This window comes from Exophiala spinifera, assembly GCF_000836115.1.
Source record: "Exophiala spinifera strain CBS 89968 unplaced genomic scaffold supercont1.6, whole genome shotgun sequence".
Taxonomy (NCBI): domain Eukaryota; kingdom Fungi; phylum Ascomycota; class Eurotiomycetes; order Chaetothyriales; family Herpotrichiellaceae; genus Exophiala; species Exophiala spinifera.
In genome coordinates this window covers 156,985-176,551 of record NW_015622518.1, presented here as the reverse complement: position 1 = coordinate 176,551, position 19,567 = coordinate 156,985, and the positions used below count along the sequence as shown (strand labels likewise).

Here is a 19,567-nt window from a genome sequence, read left to right as displayed (position 1 = left end):
GGAAATGAAGAGCTGCCGTGCCAGCTCGTCCAATGTGTCCTAATCGGGTCTAGTCTTCGATATTGGGGGCTCCGCGGGCAGGCTAAAGCAACAAGTTTCCGTAATCACACATCAACGAACCTCGCAGATTGGCACGGCACTGCTACCAGGTCATGATGAATCGTGCGGCTGGGCAGACTTGCACGTTCCAGCTAATAACAAGGCTTTTCCGGCGGTCCTTTTGAAGAAGCGGTCTGAGAGAGAGACTACCCCTGCGGCCGCCGTACTCTACCTCCTTGGCAACATGGATCAGCAGAATTTCGTGGCATCGTTTCTCTCACGGTGCTAGGCTGTGCTCCCTCGAAGAGTCGTAGCTAGCCGCCCTGGCTATGAAATCAGATTCCAAAACCATTTGGGGGCTGAAAGGTAAAGGTAGATGTCGAGAGACGGCGTTTTCGAAAGATAAATAGGACGCGACGGTCGACCACGTCCTGAATCTGGAGCCCATAGCACACAGTCAGTTCTATTTCCCCTTTTCCATTATCATTTCCTCTCGCGAGCGTCAGCAACAGCAAGCAGGTTTTCTTCATCTCCATATCTATATCTATCTCAACTCCACCTTCACCTTTACCTTCGCCGCAGAATAAAAACAGTGCTCGAATACACACTTCTCAAACACAAGACATGGCGTCCTTCTTCAACCTCTTCAAGCGCCGCAAGGTGCCTCTGGCCTGCGTCATGTCTCTCGACCAGGGCCACGTGCACACGCAAGCGTGCTTCGTCGAGATCATGCCGTTGTCGGTGGTCGAGCTGTTCCAGTCGCAAGGATGCCAGTCTTGCCCACCGGCGCTGCCCCTGATCCACGACGCGACGAACAACCCCAACCTCTTGCTCCTCACCTTCGACGTGACCTACTGGAACCCGTCGAGCGGGTGGGAGGACACGTTTGGCTCGTCCCAGTGGGACGCGCGACAGCGACAGTACGTCACGAAATGGGGCCGCAACGGCCTCTTCACCCCGCAAATCGTCGTCGACGGCTTGTCCGACGGCATCGGCTCGACCCGGGACGAGGTCAACAACATCATCGCGCAGGCCATGGAGAAACGGAACGGCATTACTTGGGCCCTCGGTATCGATCGCATTGGAAACGAGCTCAGACTCGCCTCGGAGATCCCGGAGGCAGACATGGTGTACGACGTCTTGGTCGTCACATACGACCCCGAGGTGCAGACGGTCAAGGTCGGGAAAGGCCCTAACAAGGGCAAAAAGGTCCCGCATCGCAACGTCGTGAAGGAGATTGCCAAGATTGGTGAGTGGAAGGGCGGCATCGAGTCTATCGCGCTTCCTCAATTTAGGAGAGATGGCTTTGAGAGGGTTGCTTTGGTGCAAGGAGGCATGGGAGGGCCTATCCTTGCTGCTCTGAAGTTGTAGATTTTGGATGTTGTGCGTGGTCTGCTTACGCAGGGCGAGGATAAGGCATTGATTGAGTGTGATGATTGTATGTTGGTTGGAAAGGTGCTTTCCCTTGATAGCTGCTCATTGAATTGGATGTGTTTTCCTCTCTTCGCAAGATTTTGTCATCCTTGATTCCGCGCCCGCTTAGGTGCTGAACGCCTAGGTCGAACACCGAGTATGCTTGGCTGCCCCGGGGTAGCCATGGCAATTTGGCTTTGGAATCGCGGAAATGCATAAATTGTATGTAGAATTGCAACCAGCCCACAAATGTCACTGACAATACGAACCATCCTCGTAAGAATACGCACTTTAGTAGTATAGGAGTGAGCAGTTCCATTGTAATTCGTTCTTACAACGAAGGTCTGTAGGACCTATATTAGCGGTCACTTATTGCTGTGACTTGGGGACCGGCTGCGTTAGCACATCTGCACATAGTCTCTAGCGGCTAAATGAAGTTCCTCAACTCACCCCCCTCACCAGTCAATCTCAGATATATAGTAAAATTTCAAGAACGGCTTCTTCATCCGCGCTGTGGTTGACAGTGGTAAATCCAACGATCATGAGGTCGATGTTGCCACGGGAGTGCGGAGGCCGCCAGGAAGATGGCTCAATGAGAGCGGCTCCGTCACCGGCATTTCACACCGGTAGAGAGGAGGAATGGAACTGTGAGGTGGACTAAGTAAAGGTGATCAAGGTTTCTTGGTGGGATCGATTTCTCAGGGAGCTATGATGGCGGGCAAATATGACTAGGAAAAGCTTTATGATGATATTAGCTGCTTGTGCGTATTGTGTTTGAGTAGCAAGTCTCACTACCGTCAATGGCAATCATTGTGGAAAGGAATGTCCACCCCTAGCGAGCCTGCTACTGACAATGATAATTATCACAGAAAAGAATGTCACTCCGTTGTCAAGTCTCATCATATCGTCGTCATTTTCGTCGATGCCCACCTTGACTATGCTCCGAATGGTAACTCTAAGTCCCAAACGCCGATATCCTTCGTCCCACTCTATCGATATCTTCTAGTCTTCAATAATTTCATCATACAGCAGCAGCTCCCTAGCACATAGCGACCCTAGCTAGTGCTTGGTGGAGCTCGCTGCACCACGCCGAATTGAGTGTTTCCGACGTCAAAGACGCTGGTCAAAGTCAGTACGGGATATCCCAATAGAAAACGGCACAGCTTACGCGTAGACATTCTGCAAGAAAGTGTCTCCAAGAATATCAAATGTCAGGTCACCTCGAGATTGAATCCCACCATACGCCATGTTACCTTCGAGACCACCCGCAAAAGCAAGGTGTTTCTTCTCGATTGTGATCGGAGTGTTGCCAACCATGAAGGTGACGGTAGGTAGGTCTGCTTCGGCGGTGTTGGCAGGAAACACCCAGCCTTGCTGGCTGCTATCCTGCTTGGCACCAGGGATTGCCGAGTAGACAGCCTCACACACCTCGTCGGATGTGAGCAGAAGCGTGGTGCCGGTGTCGGCAATAGCCTTGTTGCCAGAAAGCTGGATAGTCTTGCCATTGACCTTTGCAGACGTCGAGTCAAACATCCAGAAGCCCTGAGAATTGTCGACCGGGGTGTATGCAATCTGAGAACCCGATGGTACAACTGATTGATCGATCTCGCCAAAGGTATCTGTTTTTGTTAGAACAGTGATCCACGAAAGGGTGGTGAGAGACATACAAAACGACTCTTCATTGGGGTCTTTGATGGATCCAAGGTAGCAGGTGAAGACTTCAGCGTTCTGGGGGATGTCGTCCTGGGCAATCATGTTCTCGACGGGTGTCTTGACAGGAGTTGGCTTCACAGTGTTGATGGAGCCGAACGCAAGACCAAGAAGGCCATCTGACGAGGCATCCTCTGTGAACTGGGACGACAGCTTGTTGGCAAGTTCGATTGCTTGACCCTTGACGGTGATGTTCCCGATTTGGATGTTGTCGGTGCCGACCGTGCCCGAAGCCGACGACTGATCTCCGTACTGAATCTGCCAGGTAGACTGGGGCTGATTCTTGAATGTTGAGGACTTGGAAGGGTCGAAGATGGTATGGCCTTTGCCTGCGGAGAGAGTGGTTCGTGGCAACTCAGTAGACCAGCACCAGAGGTCCGATGATCCAGAGTCGAAGTCCTACGGTGGTGTTAAGACACCTGCGGCCAGGGATGGATCGACTTACCAGGTTCAAAGTCTGAGCCGGGGTGCCGATTTTGACAGGACAAGTGTAGAGAGAGTCGTTCTGCTGATCAGTAGCTGGGCTGGACGGATGTTTAGCAGCAGGAAGGCTTGATCAGGTCTCAGAGCTTACACTTGGGCTTGTGTTCCGTCAGCGCTCTGTTTGAAAAGAGCCTGGCCCCGGGTCGCAGAGTACGGGCCTCGCAGTGTGGGAACGAACTTGTACTTGTTAAGCAGATAGACGTAGGACTTGAGGCCGTTTCGTTTGTAGTGGGGGTTGAGTTGGACGGGGACGCGAGCGACAGAAGGCATCTTGAGCGAATTGCGAAGCTGTGTGTGAGGATTGGATCCAGGGGTTCTGTTCTGTAGTGAGTAGAGATAGACCGGTCAAGAGGTGATGGAGGGAATTTTGAGGGATGTGAGGGCGTTAAGTAGTTGTTGTGCTGTGCATTGGGTTGAGGCGAGTTGTGCACATGGAAACGCAGCCACCGTCGCTGCTGAAGCAGGAAACCGCCATGTCTCGCGCTGTTCTCGCAGGCAGTGACATGTTCAAATCCACTTTCCTTGATGGTGTGCAAACCTCTCCAGGGCCATGAACCCTACGAGAGTCAGTCAGGCGGGTGGAAGCAGCTGCTCATTAGTCTGGTGTCACTGCTATGGGTCATGCTGGATCACGGAGAGGCCGCATGCAAGGTACTGCTAGTGTCCATTGCGTGGTCTCTGGATTGTAACCCTCAAAGCCTTCTGCTTTGATGGATTGGACGATATCGCCGCGTCTTCAGACAGCCGTGGTGTTGCAGTTGGTCGATGAGGCAACTAACTTCGGGTAGCGTCGTTAGTAGAGGGAGAGAGACAGAGGCTGAGCGCCGTCATGGGTTCAGGGCTGGTCATTGCTTGAAACGATCAAGCTTCATGATCTGCGTGGAGCTGGCCTTCGTAGCGCGAAGAACGATCACAAGCACCAGGACGATCGAGATGGAGACCCTTCGCTGCCTACGAGAACGAGAACTCCAGAGATACGAGACTGACCAGACGGATGTTCCGCATGGGCCGTGCCTTGGTTCGCCAGCGACAACATGATACATCTAATGCACTGGCTGCTGGTGCGAAACAGGTTTGACATAAAGACAACTTGTGCAATTGCGTCATGCTGGAGCCCGCGAGGCTTTGATCTGCATCTCTAGGTACGAATGGACACTTGGACGAGTTGGTGGTGGTGATTGTGGATGACGGTACAAGCCTTCATGCCAGAAACACCAACCAAGGACATCCTGGACCAGCTGAGACAGTCGACGTAGGAAGAAACACTTGGTACCTGATACAGGCCTGGCATTCAACGATGGGCGACAACATCATCATCACCACCACCACCACCACCACCATCATCATCATCAATGCACTACGGTAGACTTGGAGAACTGACTCCAACGCTTTGGAGATTGCATAGTATCGGTGGCTCGCCCAACATGGTACGCTCCACGGAACTGGGAGACTCGCGCTCTACGGGAATATGACACTGGAAAGATACCGTCCTGTTGAACCGATATGGCATTGTTTCGTTATCTCATAATCTACCATGTCCTTCTCTTTCTTGTTGTTTGTAGTATTGTCCAGATGCGGTCTGCTCCGCTCCGAACGTACCGATTCAAGCGGAAGGACAAGGGCATCGGTATCGTCAGACAGGCCGATCTGAGTTGCCGGTGGACATGGTGGCAACTTGCATAATTCCTGGAGAGTTCTTGGTCTCCTTGCAGTCGTGGTGAGCTGGCGATAACTACAGGGCACCAGTAAGTACAGGTAGCGCAGAGACTCTATGTTGCTTCAGGCGCAGGACACAGACTTGCCTGGAAGCGCCTGCCAAGCTCTTATCCGTATCCGTATCCGTATTAGTATTCGTATTCGTACAGACTGATACCGAGATTCAACTACCATCTTAGGTACCTGGGGGAGCAATAAACATCAACCAAATCTCCATGTACAGTGTCTATCCTTGCTCCTGAAGCACTGATTTGCATTCTCACCACTTCTTTTGGAGCATATCAACTACTAACTTTCCAGGTATTCCAGCATGGTAATCCTCGACCAGCTCATTCACGGCAGAGAAAGGATATGTCTTGATCTTCGCCTGCACTTTGTGTTCAACGCAAAATTCCAGCATCTCTTTCAGAGCTCTGTTGGAGCCTATCAGCGTGCCAGTCACGCTAATCCTCCGGAAAACAAGATCTGCCGCCGACACATGGAACCCTTCAGGCGGAAAGGATACTACGACGGCGAGTCCTCCATTGCGGAGGAGATTGACCCCGTAGTCAAAGGACTTCTGGCTCTCGGGCAATATCAAAACAGCATCCAGGCCCATTTCTGATATGTGTTCTCTGTTGTCCTCTTTGCCCATTGACCGTCGAATATCCTCGGGAGTCTCCGTGAGCGCATCGATGATCTGAATTCCAGTCTCTAAACCCCTCGCGAGATCCAAGGCTTTCGGCGAAACATCAGCGCCCGTCGTCTTGAAACCCATTTTGGCAGCAAACTGAAGGCCTAGGTGTCCAAGCCCGCCGCCGCAACCGATAATGCCCACCCGCTGCCCAGGTTGGAGGTTGCACTTCCTTAGCGCGGCGTAGACTGTCAGTCCAGCACACATCAACGGTGCGACCTGAACGGCAGCCATCGTGCCTGGAATCAATGTTACTTGCTTCGAGTCGACAATTGCATACTCTTGGAATCCACCAGGTCCGTGAACTCCGAGGCCGCCATGGGTGTACGGGCAGTACACCGAGAAGCCTGGTTCGTCCGGATCTGGGCCGGACGGATGTTGACACTCAAGACACCGCTCACAGACGTGATATCCACGCCCGGAAACTGCCACACGATCCCCGACCCTAAGGCCATGACTTGATTCTTTACCTGTCGCGAGCAACACCACCGTCCCAGCAAATTCGTGACATCCAATGTGTGGAAGGGATGGTGGATGCATGGCACCTGCAGCTAACACCGCATCCGTATGACAATATGAGCCTGCCTCGACGCGAATGAGAATGTCATCTGGGTGCTCGATTTTGGGAACCGGCACTTCGCGCAGACGATACGGTTGGCCAAATTCTTCAAGCAAGTATGCTTTCATGGACCGAGGTAAGTGCTTCAACGCCATTTCGATTTGTTCACAGCACCCGGTGCTGCCGGCGTAGTCGAGATTCCTAGCTTCCCACCGGTTTATGCAAATGGCCTGAAGAGAGGCAATGTGGCAGGATGTTGGTTTCGCAAGTCTACACTGTTCACCTTGTTGGAGAACCCCAGAACTGGTCGCTCTGGTGGCGGAGTCCATCACCTCCTTCCCCACAACTGCGAACCCTTACCCCACCACCTCTGGGGGCTGGTACAGGATGTGTGGCAAGCCTCGAGTCGTGCGACCAATACATTATACGCACTGGGGTAGACCGAACCTTGGCCACGGCCGCTGCAAGAAAGATACAGCTATCGCGGTCTTCTTGGGCATCGAACACGCACCGATTCACAGTGGTTATGCGGTGACGCGTGCATACGGGGAATTTTTCATCTTTGCTCATCCGAGGGTTAAATCCGAAGCCTAACTGTACCCTGTTCGTCTGGCGCTCTTCGCAGCCGCCTCTGACCCTTTCAGTACGCAGTATGACTTGTACTTCTTTATGTTGTCTGGAGACACAGAGCCGTGGCCTCATCAATCTGGACTGTTGTGGCGTAGCTGGTGTCATGGCCACACCTCTCTTCATGGGTAAATTTGGTGACTGTAGGTCAAAGGAGCAACTACGGCCACCAAGCAAGGAAATGAGGTCCTTGACTACGTGAAGTTCAGATATTCGCTAGTGGCCTCTAACTTCCACAGGTTCTCGAACTCCTCGCCGATATATCTGAGCAACAGTTCTCTATCGCTTTCTGGATCATCATCTCGTTTGCTCAACCCAGCTGCAATCACTGCAGATTCAAAATCTTCCTCTGCCATTGCCACTGTGAGAATATCTGTCAGTGAAAGGTCGCTGGCAGCAGAGATGCCCAACTTACGGTGTATATCAACTGCAGCACGCTTGCCGCTCCACATCGCATGTGGGACATTCGTGCTACCGTCCATATTGGCATCGCCAACAGCATAGGCCCCCTGTATATTGGTCGCCATGGTCGTAATATTGTTATATAACTTGTTACCTTTCATCCCAATGCCCAGATCCGTCCCGACATTTGATGCCTGTACGGACGGCCAGCCCGTGAAGAATGCTCCCCTTTCCGCGGTGGTTCCGTCGTCGAAATGGACTAGGAACTTGTCATATTCAGTCTTGGTGGCGATATTGTTCACTATGCCGCCGTCTTGGATCCTCTCAATTGTGGATATGGTCCGGTTGTCGATCTTAACGTTGTAGATCTTGACGATATTCTCCCAATCGGGCTGTGCAGTATTGAGGACCTGCAATCCTTCAGCAGTCATCGTACCGTTGGTGAAAGCGATGAGGTCGGTATCCAGGGTGTCAACCTCGAGCACGAGGCCGAATATCTTGTCTATCGCTCCCAGGAGGCCCAGTGGCTGATCACGGTGCTCGTAGCCGTCACACCAAGGACACCAGTAGATTCCGCGAGCCCAGTTCTCGGCGATGCCCGGCGTAGAAGGCAGAATGTCTCTCAAGCCCGTTGCAACAACAACTTTGCGACTGGTGTAGTGATTGCCGTCGGCATCGACAATGCTGAAAGTCGAGGAATTCAGCTTTGCGATCTGCGTGACTGTGCCATTCGTCATTGACACAGTCGGATACTGGGAAATCTGCTGGCGGGCATTCCAGCGAAAATACGCCGGAGTGACTCCTGATAGATTTTGTGTTCAGCGTCAATCATGGAGACGAGTACGGTCAGCAAGGGACTCACCGTCACTTCCAATCACATCATGGACGTGTCTTGTTAGGAGATTCCGATACTGACCCGAGTCGATCAACAACGCCTTGCGTCGCACTCGAGCCAGCCCACTCAGCGCACTCAGTCCCGACGGTCCTCCACCGACAACGACGACATCGTAATGCGACTCGGGCGTCGGGTTCCAGATTGGAGACGATAGGATCACTGTAGGTAGGAGTGCCAAAAGAGAAAATAGTATATACATTCTTTCTGCCGATTCTTGAATTTTTCTATCCAGGAAAAAGTCAACAACAGCCGTTTTCACCTGTCCCCAAGCAGTAGAGAGACCACTGGTACTTGTAGGCTGTGGTTGACTTTGCTCTAAGTCTAAAGATCCAATAGCTCGGGTGAGTTCATGATATTTGGCGCACAGACACGCCTGTATAATCCGCGATTGGTGTTATCTGAGATAATCCTAGAGCCGCTACTCTGTTTGTGATTGCAGTCTCAACTGGCAGACCTAGAAGAAATAAACACAAATGTCACTTCGTAATGTGTGACCCCTACATGGTGATGAGCAAATATCAAGGTTAAGAAAGTGTCGTGCCATACGAGGGAATATCTTACATCTACTTCTCCTTCTGGGCCGACTATGTGCAACGGGGGCCGTGCGTTAACCAACTTACCAAAACTAGTGAGCCATGGTCAGTGCGTATTGTATTAGCCGGGGAGAGTAGGGGTATGTTCTTTTTTTAGATGGAGTATTCAGTCCCTCTGTTTCATACTGTTGCGAAAAGACCTGAACCGGAGGCTGCACCCGCAGCTTTGACAAACAGGTATATTGGTTAGTTGGGCTCATGTGAGACTAACAATCTGCTGGTGTCGGCACGACACACGTGTTTGCTCAATGCTTGCTGGACTACGAAACTCCACCACAGCCTGATGAGAGTCAGACGTGGGCTCTGCGGTATTGTCTGCACTATGGCCTTTGTCATCTGAGTCACCTCGGCTCGAAGCGGTAGATGTCGTTCGGGGCTGAACGAGTATGCAGAAGGAATTTCCCGCGGATGTTGCCGTGGACAGCGGTACCCTCTGGTATAATAGCCTCGAAAGGGCCTTCGTCTTGCATCGGAGTATGGGGCACGAACGCCGAGGATCATTACCGTTCTCAACCCAGGGCATTCTTAAACCAGGGCATTCTTAAACCAGGGCTAGTCTACGATGGACGGCACATGTTCCCCCATCTCCACTCATGAAGAACCCCCCACAAAACACCGTCTAGTCACCATGGGGCACTGGAGGCCCAAGGCGCTCGACGTCCAAAAGAGAGTTAATCCTTATCATGAAACAAAAAGCACCAAAAGTAAAGGGCTAGCATCTGTCCACAAAACAGTCGACGTCCTGTCGACAGGTGAGATGAATATTCGAGGCAAAACTCGCCACTCCTCAAGGGAGTGCTTTTGCTTTGACCACGCATGGACATCATAGCTTACTGGCGCCGATGGATATAGTGCCTAAGGCAGGCCTCTTTTCAAATGCCCTAGAGTGTCTGTTCCCAGTAGTTGATTTGGATGTGAAAGCAATCAACGATTAGACTCGCCCTATTCCGTGGAATTGAGCCGGACTCATTCATGGTCCTTCAAAAATATCAAAGATCTAGGATAACAGACTTCGTGGACAGGTTTGGTTAGCTAAACATATAAGCCTTTCTGCCACCAGTCGCAACGAGAATTAGCCTGCGCATCTATGATTACCTCCCCCAAATTTGTTTCGTTCAGAACAAGAACCAACGCGTCGTCTCCATAGGCCGGAAATACAGGATGTAAATTCGCGACTGAACCGTTGTTTGGAGACCCTGTAATGGTAAAGCTAGCAATGTAGTCTTGCAGCGTCAGGGCAGTCTTTTCTTTGACTGGAAAGCCTTCCCACGTAAGGCTACCGTTCCCGTTGTAGAACGAATACCCAAGGTCATCGGCATGTATCGCTGGAGGTACTGCGAATAGATACTTGTAGATCTGCGTCAATACAATATTCGGAAGTGCTTTGGCAAGATATCTAGTGTTGCATAAGAAGCAGCCTTCTGCAGTGGTAATAGCTGCCCGGAGCGGTTGTGTCGTGTAGTTATACTTGCCGGACAAGTCATTTGGATAGAGGACAGTCGCGACATAATCAACAACTTCGTCAGTCGCTTTCGGGAAGAATAACCGAACATTTCCGCGGTAGTCGCTATCGTTTCTAAGGAACGGTGAGTCGAACAGAACTCCTTCGTTGAAATTTGTGCCCATCAGTAACCCCTTGAGCGAGGTTGCGAAACGACCCTGCCCAATCAGGGTCCCGGGTAGTTCGGGGACAAACGAGCCATCAACGACAGGGCCGAATGTGTATGTGCCATAAGGCGAACGGCCGATGATGACGCTATTCAACAGTGTGATCTCGTCAAACGAAAGGCTACGGAGATCATCCACCGTCTCCACAGTCTTGTTGGTCAGCGCCGAAGCGTTCGTCAGGGTATAATTGATGAGCTGTTCCTGGAAACCCGGGTTTGCGTTGGGCTGAAATCCAGGACTCTGGAGAATAGCTTGTTGGAAAGGAACGGGCTCTGATCCTCCGTAGGCAGTGATCTGATGAAGGACCGATCCGCCTCCAGCTGACTCGCCCATTATGGTGACTCGTGAGGGATCTCCTCCAAACAGGTGGATGTATTTTTGAACCCAGTCCAATGCGAGGCGTTGATCAAGAAGTCCAACATTTGACTGGCCTTGGCCAGCTATTGCAGCTGGGAAGAAACCCTTGCACGATCGATATTAGCCACTGGAGAGATCACTTTCGACTAGAGCGTCCTTGGTACACACTTACAAAGAGTCCAACACGGTAGTTCATAGCCACGTAAATGAACCCTTTGTCGTCGACCAGTTGAGATCGAGACACAAGACCAGCTGGGGGTTGCTCATGCTTGTAGCCAGCTGCAAAGCCTCCGCCGTCAATCCAAACCAGGACTGGCGCTCCAGTTTCAGTGGGATTGGGGCGTGGGTTTGAGGAAGAGAATGCTTTTGTTGGCACCATGACGTCTAAGAATAAGCAGTCTTCAGTTTCCTCGGGGTTTTTAGGCGGGATCTGGGAGATGTTGAATTGAACAGGTTCTAGCTGATCAGCTGGTATCCCTTCCGCTACCGCTGTTCCATCGACAAGCCAGAAAGGGTGGGTCTGAGGGCAACGCGTGGCGATTTGACCGGTATTCAAAGTGCGATTTTTGGTCTGAGGCGGCCTGGGAGCTTGAAAGCGAGTTGCACCGTCCATGACATCGCCATAGCGAATGTTAGAGAAGTTGTAGTAATTGCCGGTCTCCTTTCTCTCTGTTAGTTGTGATCATTATCTACTGGTGGAGGATTGTTGCTTGCGCTGAGCGTTGCTTGATGGACAGCATATTCGAGGTCGACCACAGGTAAATGCCTGGGTGTCGCGAATGCTACTGCGATATGGGTATATAGCCCAAAAGCTATAGTAGCCAGGAAGGGCTGACTGATATTTATCCGCATGTTATTTTACGGATTTCCAGATCAGAGCCTGGGGGGTGTGTGAACGTTTCTGCTTGAATGTCGAAAGAAAGAAACGTCTATTAATCTACCTTTGCGTGTTTCCCGGAAAACCTCGTAGCGAGAACAGTTTGTTTCCGGAACAGCAAACTGTAAGCGAAACCATGGGATTCACGGCGGACCCAGACAGGATCAGGAATTTGGGACAAGGACTTTAGATTTTGTCAAGAAGTCCTTGTTGTCGCTAGCGTTCCTCCCTACAAGGTCATGCCGGAAAAGGTCAGACGAAGAGACCAAAGCAGTTCTCTACGTAAGATAACCTTCCCTAGTGAAGATAAACTTCTCTAGTTTAAGACGAGCTTGGCTGAAGGCTATTTACTATAAAAGAGAAAACCGGACACAGCCATGATCAAATTAGAGCTAGCTGCGGAGAAAGTTGTTCGAAATGTGGAGTAGTAACCATGTCTTTCGGCACCATCAAGTGCCCAAAGCTCACTCAGCAGAAGGAAGAGGCTTGGGATCTAGAACTTCTGCGGCGTTCAGATCTGGCCAACTTATTCACATGCACGGACTCATGCGGCGATCATGGTAGTCCAGGGAACCTCGTGGGATCCAGATTTCTTGGCTCTGGCCGAGATGCTAACGAACTTAGCTGGAGGGAATTTGCATCTAGCGAATATTATCTCCAACTAAGAGGCTTGCATCATATATTTCTAATAAAACAAGATTCCAACTAGCGGAGTCTTCGCATAAATCTATCGAAAACACGGAGCTCAAAAAGATGGGGTGCGATCTGGATCTATGAAAACTGGGATTCTAGTGGCGTTTCCAGACCATATTCCGATCGATCAATGCGCTGATGAATACAGAGGAGGATCTCTTGCGCATGTTTTTTCTCTCCTTTTCTTTGAAAGGCGACGACACCGCTCGTCTCAGTGCTCGGCGATTAGTAAAGCGGCGACACATGACAAGGCAGAAGTTATATATATATATATATATTTATCCGCCTCCCTCAAATGGATGCTTCTGCGAACCCTAAACATTCTTCTTGTTCCAGCCATTCTTCTTCATCAGGCTTTAATCATGGGTCGGTCACGCCTAGGCGCATCGATCGCTTTTGCCCTTCTGCTATCAGGCAGGGAAGCTCTCGGCTGTTCTCGAGTGACCTATGATAGTGGGGAAAACGATGGCAACCGTATCGTCGTGGGTCGATCTATGGACTGGCTTACGCCGACAAATTCTAGCATCTTTGCGTTCCCTGCAGGTCTTGCGAGGAATGGGTCAGCCGGGACGAACTCGTTTCACTGGACTAGCAAGTATGGCTCTGTCGTTACCACAGCATACGACATATCGACAGCCGACGGTATGAATAGTCAAGGACTGACCGTCAATCTCCTCTATCTGGCCGATGGGGATTACGGCAAACGAAATCTTTCAATCCCTGGCATGTCCATCGCAATCTGGCCACAATATTTCTTGGATAACTTCGCCACGGTGGCAGAAGCCGCGCAGGCTGTGTATGGCGAAGACGGAGAGCCATCATTTCAGGTCCGTACGGCTGCATTGATACCTGGGGTGCCCACTCTGATGCACGTTGCCGTGAGCGATGCTTCTGGCGACAATCTCATCCTCGAGTGGTTGAACGGTACCTTAGTTACCCATCACGGCACTCAGTTTAATGTGATGACGAATGAACCCGACTATGACTCACAGTTGGCCATTAACCAGTACTGGGCACCCATCGCAAATATCTCGCTCCCAGGCACTGACAGGCCGGCGGATCGCTTTGCACGTCTTGCACACTATGTGGACGTGGGTCCGGGGTCAAGGGATCTCGTCAGCGCACTGGCGACCACTGCTGGTATGATACGTGCCGTCAGTGTGCCCATGGAGCCGATCAATATTGACACACCGAACATCACGCCGACCTTATGGAGAACGTACGCTGACACCAAAGACTTGACATACTACTACGAAAGTGCGACAGACGGCATGTTCTTTTGGGTGGACTTTTCGGAACTAGATTTGAGCAACAAGGGCCAAACTATGCAGCTACCGCTCGTCGGTGTCAACTGGACTGACAGAGTCGGGGATATGACACAGCAGTTCCAAAAAGCAACCCCTTTCGCTTTTATGCCTACTTCTGACTGAGGAGTATGCTACAATTAGACCTGGCCCAGCACGGAATAGCGGCGGTGGGCCATGAATAGAAGGGCGAGTCACTTGGCTTTGGATATGTGTTGAACTAGGCTGAGTTGTGAGCCATGTCAGTGACCGTCTTTACAAGTCAAATACTCACGCCTAGCGCCTTAGCGCCTCCGGCGGAACGCCGACGCCCTCACGTTCCTTACAACTTTTGCAACACCATCAATTCACTGTTTCTAGTCATATATGACTATATTCTCGGACTTCACAAGGAGGCTTTCTCTCTGTCTAGAGCGTCGCCCGATAGAACGCCGCCCGATAGAACGCCGCCCGAGAGCGGCCGATGACTCCACGCGGCGCGCTGTGTGACGGCGAGAAAGCCTTCCCTTGGAACGCTTCTTTTGCCTATATAATAGATAGAGATCTCCCTCCGGAAGAGGAAGGTCGGACTCGTCAATATATCCTGTTTAGCTCCTAAACATCGCCTAGGAACTGAGTGTTGCATAACAATATGCAAGGGTATTGGGTGATTATTACACCGAGTATAGACGCTCAGCTGCAAAAGTTCCATTACCACGAGGATGAGACCACAAGTTTTTAAAAGTCTCTAACACAGGACCCTCGCAGTGCAAGTTTTACAAAGTCTGCTCGTTCTTCCAGCCATGGATGGTGGCCTCAGATCCTACAAATCCTTGCAGATTTTCATCCTGCAAAACACTCTGTAGCTGCCGAGTACGCCGTCTGAGTATTTAGTGCTGTCTACAGAACCTGGAGCTTGACAGACAGCTCCGTGGCAGTATTAAGTCGGCCCGCATCCGCCGGCAACGGCCCACTCCTGAGAACCAGGCGAAATGAAGTTTGTGGTCTTGTGAAACACTATCTGGGGTGGCCGGAGTGTGCAGGCAAGATCCATGCGTAATCCTATCGACGCTAGATCCACGTTCAAGATGGGCACCGTCTTTAACGGCTGGAGTCGGCGTCTCGAGGAGTTGTATGCAGAGCGTCACGTGCTGCGTCGCTGCGTAGTCACGTGCGGGAACTGACGCCAAGACATTGGCTTCTCTCACTCTTCTAGTAATGGAGGTTTCCGGTCCGCCCGGGCCAACGTATTGTCTCTGGCTGTGTTTCTGACCGAGTCGGAACTTGAAACCTCATTGATTACATATCCTATTGCTTGATTTGCATTCTCACTATCACGTGCTACTGAAGATCGGTTCAAAGCCACCCTCGCCTGAATTGGCTGCCTGACCTCAAGTCTGGATTCAATCTTGATAGATTGTCATCTCGACGCCGGGCATGATACTGAAAGAACCTCTCGAGTATGGACAATCCATCAGCAGTTCGCCGGCCGCCAAAGCGAACAACTGAGGCATGCGAACCTTGTCGGCGCAAGAAATCTCGGTGTCCTGGAGAGAAGCCACGTTGCTCGCATTGTGCTCGTCTAGGACATAACTGCTCTTATTCATCTGGAAGCCGGGGTCGTGAGCGGGGATCGCAGGACTCTATTGCTGCCCCCTCCCGAGATCAGGAGGGTGTTAGGTTCTCTCAGAGTGCACTTTTCACAGACAATGCCACGACTGCTAGATTGAATGCTCTGGAGGCAGGACTTGCACAGATACAGAACCTCCTCCGTCACCAATCGCAAGACCAACATGCTACCCATGACCTCTCACTTTCCGAATCTCCAGCCAACGGTGGATTAAGCGACTCGATTGGTCAGAGCGACTCGGTTCGACAGGAAAGAGGAGACAGAGACACTCCTCCCCTTCCGCCCAAGCCTGTCGTTGAGGCGGCGGTGGATGTGTACATGAAATTCTGCAATTTTCAACCTTTACCACTTTTCTCCCCCCAAAACTGGAGGGATTCTTTTGCCTCTTGGGATGTCGAGCTTCTTCTTTCCATTGTTGCAAGTGCCCTGCGCTTCAAGGACAGATGGGATCTTGGCATAAATATTCTTGACGTTGATAAACGGCAATATGCCGCAGCGGCACAGAAACTGGTGATGCACAAAGTCTCATATGGGCCTGTGGACGTTTCTACCATTCAATGTCTGTGTATATTGAGCCTGAATGAATTTCATGACGGCTACACTGCCAGAGCTGGCGTCTTCAGCTCACTGGCAATGGAGCTTGCTCAATCTGGAGGGTTAGCCTCTGAGCATTATCGATCCTGGCCAGAAGATGTTTATGAGGAGCGACGGCGATGCTTCTGGAGCCTGAATCTTTTGAAAAACCTCCATGGCAACTGGTCAGGCTCTTTCTCTTTCCTGACAGGTGACTACACCCCCAAGTTTCCCAAAAGTCCAGATCTTCCCATTGGACCAACCACAGGTTCTTCGCAGGTGACGCCGGATGTGAATGTTAGTGGCACTGGAATTATCTCCTACACTGTCCAGATGAGTGCGCTGTGGTCCAGGACGGCCCGGTACGCAAGGAGACGTAGTCAGCGACGTGAGATTGTGTGCTGGGAACAGAATTCTGAATTTTCTTCCATCACTGCGCAACTTATGGAGCTCGATGCGAAATGTCCACCCGAATATCGTTACCGCATGGCGAGGTTTAGGGACCAAGATCCTGCTCGGCTCCAACAAGCTCGCCACTTCTGGTCCCCGTGGCTTCTCACGAAGTTTCTCTACCACACCATTCTCTGTCTCTTAAACCACCCTTTGATCTTGTCGTTGCGACTTCGCAATTTCGGAGCCGATGGGGTCCCGGAAGTCTTCCTCCGGCAAACCGATGACCTTATTAAAAACCACACGGCGTGGGTTGTTCGTCTGATCGACGAAGTGAATGCAACGTCGTTTCGGCTATCCGACCCATACATTGCTTACTGTGTGTCAGTAGTGGCTACTATCTTCCTGCAACAAAGCTACGCGGAAGATGCTGAAACGAGGTCAAGCAAGCAGAAAAACTTCGACAAATGCCTCAACTTCATCCAGAATCTCGGTGCTTACTGGCCAAGAGTGTCTGAAATGGTAAGAACCTTGCTCTTTCGTTTTACTATCTTAGTATGGACACTTGTTTCAGACTAGCTAACTAAATTATTTAACAGGCAAGTAAAGTTGAACAGTTTGCAAACGTTGTGGCCACCTCGTACCATAATTCCTCCAGCGCCTCGATTGGTTCTGGAAGAAGAGTAGCTATCGACCTAACACACTTCTGGGCCATAATCGAATCCTGTTTTATCAGTGAACTACCTACAGGATCGGATCCATACTTTGGCCCTTCACTAACCTTGCATCGGCCGACATTCAACTTTTCTGAAGTGCTTGATGACACCCTCCTTCCTACACCCACGGATTTCAATGCGTCTGCCCAGACTGTGTCGGGTGATACGCCTGTGTCCTTAGCTATGGCCAATAATTTGGTCCCGAATATTGACCAAGCGTCAATGCGATTAGCAAACCCAGTCTCACAGCAGCAGCCGCAACCACTAATGGACGATTGCTTCTCGGTCTTAGCTCACAGCTACTTTGCGCAAGGTCAAGACTTTGCGAATATGGACGACTGGTGGTACTCTACTGCGGTACTCCAAGATCCTTGTTGAGTTTGGCTTGGTTCATGCTCCCGAAGGGTGGACCGCAGTTCCTTGGAGGATATGTCCAATACCATGAGTCTAGCACGTATTACAAGAAATTAAAGCGCGAAACATTGCGGAAACCAGAGTGAATTCACTCGGATCAGAAAAAGAATACACGAACCCTAAATCGGCATGCTGTTTGATTGAAGGTTCGCTCGTTGTTGCCTCAATGCAATGAAGGTTGTTGATCTGATTGATAAATACGCCGCTCACAGGTCTTTTGTGAACCCAGCTTCGGGCTTCTATAAACGTTCACAGGACGAGCATTACCGACTCGCGATTTCTGGAAATTTGGCTGCCATAGAAGTCTCATCTCGGGTTTGTTTGAGAAAGGCCATCAACTTGGTACCACCTGTGCCTTGTAGCTTGGCTACGTCTTCTTCTCCTACGTTATGATTGGGAGCTGTCTTGGCTAGGTTCCACCCGACCTTCAATTTTGAGTTCTCAGGCACTGGTTGTCGCGATGGGGAAATGATATATCTGGCCACAATCCTTAGATGGATATTGCGAAACTGGGTCAACGCCGCCACCGCTTCGATGTACGCGGCACGAACCCTGGGGTCGCTAACTTCGGTACTCATTGCGTATTCTCGGATATGTGCTTGCTTCTCCATATGGCAGAGAAAGTCTCGGTGTCGACCCGGCATATATTGCCGCATTTCCTTGCTCCCCTGTTAGCAGGCCACCACCCGCGCAATGTCAACAAGATGCTAACTCACCTCGATGAACCCCCTGTTGGAAGGCGAGGGACGCCGCAGAGTTCCATCCTGGCCTGTGGCATGATGCTTTACCGACAATGCAACGTCCAGGAACTGGATCAATGAGCTTTGCGCATTACTTCCGCCCGCATACTGTCGCCACGATCCTTTGCCGTCGCCCTCATCGTAGAAGACTCCTTTAGGTAGCCCAAGAGAGGCGTGGCCTTTGGTTCCTGACAGCAACGGGCGAACATCGTAGTAAAATGGCTGAGCCTCGCAATGCTCGTACATGCGGTTCAACAGAGCTCCTACGGCCACTATGTGGCACGCAGTTCGTTCCAGTGAGGCCACCACCGCGGCATCATCGCCTTGTCTGACGCTAGACATGCACTCAAGAAGCTCCGTGATGATGGGACCCCCTCTGGCCTCGAGAGTAACAGAAATGAGATAAAACCACTCCTCAGTCCGAGTACCTGTCAGGGTGTTGGTGCTTCGCAGATTGGAGGGGTTCGTTGGGTCTGACTCTCCAGGCAGCAATCCATAATTCCAAAGAACGATCGTGGCGTAGGTATTCATGGGAGCGAGCCCAAGGTAAGAAGCAGCATCCAGAAGAGGAATTGTGATCTGGGGTGGCAAACGCTACTCTGAGCCTTAGTCAACAGTCATGATGCCACACAGGACAGGGTATCTGCATTTGCTCACGCACATCCGAGGGCGTTTCACCTACCCATATGTAGGCTTGCACACAACATCCCATTATTACATATGCTCGACGCCATTCTTCCTCCGTCTTCAGTCGCGACGTCTTGAGAAGGGGTAACTGGTCGATTCTTGAACGGATCTTGTAGCTAGAAACCAGCTGCGCAAGATTCTGGATCAAATCTTCCCATGGTTCATAATAATCATCTGGCAGCCGAGTCAGAGGCGCTTCTTCTGGCAGAAATCCAGTGCGTGCCGAAAGACCATAATCCCCCAGCACGTCAAGTGGCCTTGCTGGCATGGCAGAAATCATAACTAGACCATTGATGAAGAAAGAAGACGGCTCTGAAGCTTGAGACAATTTAACCTCATAACGAACCCTCTAGCCAGCTTCGTGCTGATAATCCCGCAAAATTTGCCTGCACGAGGCTGGCCCTCCACAACGTGCCGAGAAAGGCGGCA

At 51.1% G+C, this 19,567-nt stretch overlaps 8 protein-coding genes across 8 annotated transcripts; 3 read left to right on the top strand and 5 right to left on the bottom strand.

The window, feature by feature from the left end:
- Positions 1-663: 663 nt before the first annotated feature.
- PV08_07976 (uncharacterized protein) lies at positions 664-1,410 on the top strand (the record flags this gene model as incomplete). The annotated part of the gene is made up of 1 exon (XM_016382302.1): positions 664-1,410. One exon carries the CDS (start codon positions 664-666, stop codon positions 1,408-1,410), a length of 747 nt encoding a protein of 248 aa, XP_016233005.1.
- A 1,097-nt stretch (positions 1,411-2,507) lies between these two features.
- On the bottom strand, positions 2,508-3,915 carry PV08_07975 (uncharacterized protein; the record flags this gene model as incomplete). Its single annotated transcript, XM_016382301.1, has 5 exons — positions 2,508-2,571; positions 2,621-3,071; positions 3,120-3,561; positions 3,608-3,713; positions 3,737-3,915. 5 exons carry the CDS (start codon positions 3,913-3,915, stop codon positions 2,508-2,510), a joined length of 1,242 nt encoding a protein of 413 aa, XP_016233004.1.
- A 1,705-nt stretch (positions 3,916-5,620) lies between these two features.
- Positions 5,621-6,748, bottom strand: PV08_07974 (uncharacterized protein; the record flags this gene model as incomplete). The annotated part of the gene is made up of 1 exon (XM_016382300.1): positions 5,621-6,748. The coding sequence occupies one exon, from the start codon at positions 6,746-6,748 to the stop codon at positions 5,621-5,623; it is 1,128 nt and encodes a 375-aa protein (XP_016233003.1).
- Positions 6,749-7,414: 666 nt separating this feature from the next.
- PV08_07973 (uncharacterized protein) lies at positions 7,415-8,716 on the bottom strand (the record flags this gene model as incomplete). Its single annotated transcript, XM_016382299.1, has 3 exons — positions 7,415-7,581; positions 7,636-8,424; positions 8,485-8,716. 3 exons carry the CDS (start codon positions 8,714-8,716, stop codon positions 7,415-7,417), a joined length of 1,188 nt encoding a protein of 395 aa, XP_016233002.1.
- Positions 8,717-10,142: 1,426 nt separating this feature from the next.
- On the bottom strand, positions 10,143-11,748 carry PV08_07972 (uncharacterized protein; the record flags this gene model as incomplete). Its single annotated transcript, XM_016382298.1, has 2 exons — positions 10,143-11,240; positions 11,308-11,748. The coding sequence occupies 2 exons, from the start codon at positions 11,746-11,748 to the stop codon at positions 10,143-10,145; spliced, it is 1,539 nt and encodes a 512-aa protein (XP_016233001.1).
- Positions 11,749-13,067: 1,319 nt separating this feature from the next.
- PV08_07971 (uncharacterized protein) lies at positions 13,068-14,135 on the top strand (the record flags this gene model as incomplete). The annotated part of the gene is made up of 1 exon (XM_016382297.1): positions 13,068-14,135. One exon carries the CDS (start codon positions 13,068-13,070, stop codon positions 14,133-14,135), a length of 1,068 nt encoding a protein of 355 aa, XP_016233000.1.
- A 1,315-nt stretch (positions 14,136-15,450) lies between these two features.
- On the top strand, positions 15,451-17,675 carry PV08_07970 (uncharacterized protein; the record flags this gene model as incomplete). Its single annotated transcript, XM_016382296.1, has 2 exons — positions 15,451-17,103; positions 17,181-17,675. The coding sequence occupies 2 exons, from the start codon at positions 15,451-15,453 to the stop codon at positions 17,673-17,675; spliced, it is 2,148 nt and encodes a 715-aa protein (XP_016232999.1).
- Positions 17,676-17,974: 299 nt separating this feature from the next.
- PV08_07969 (uncharacterized protein) lies at positions 17,975-19,406 on the bottom strand (the record flags this gene model as incomplete). Its single annotated transcript, XM_016382295.1, has 3 exons — positions 17,975-18,370; positions 18,428-19,045; positions 19,113-19,406. The coding sequence occupies 3 exons, from the start codon at positions 19,404-19,406 to the stop codon at positions 17,975-17,977; spliced, it is 1,308 nt and encodes a 435-aa protein (XP_016232998.1).
- Between the last annotated feature and the right edge of the window lie 161 nt (positions 19,407-19,567).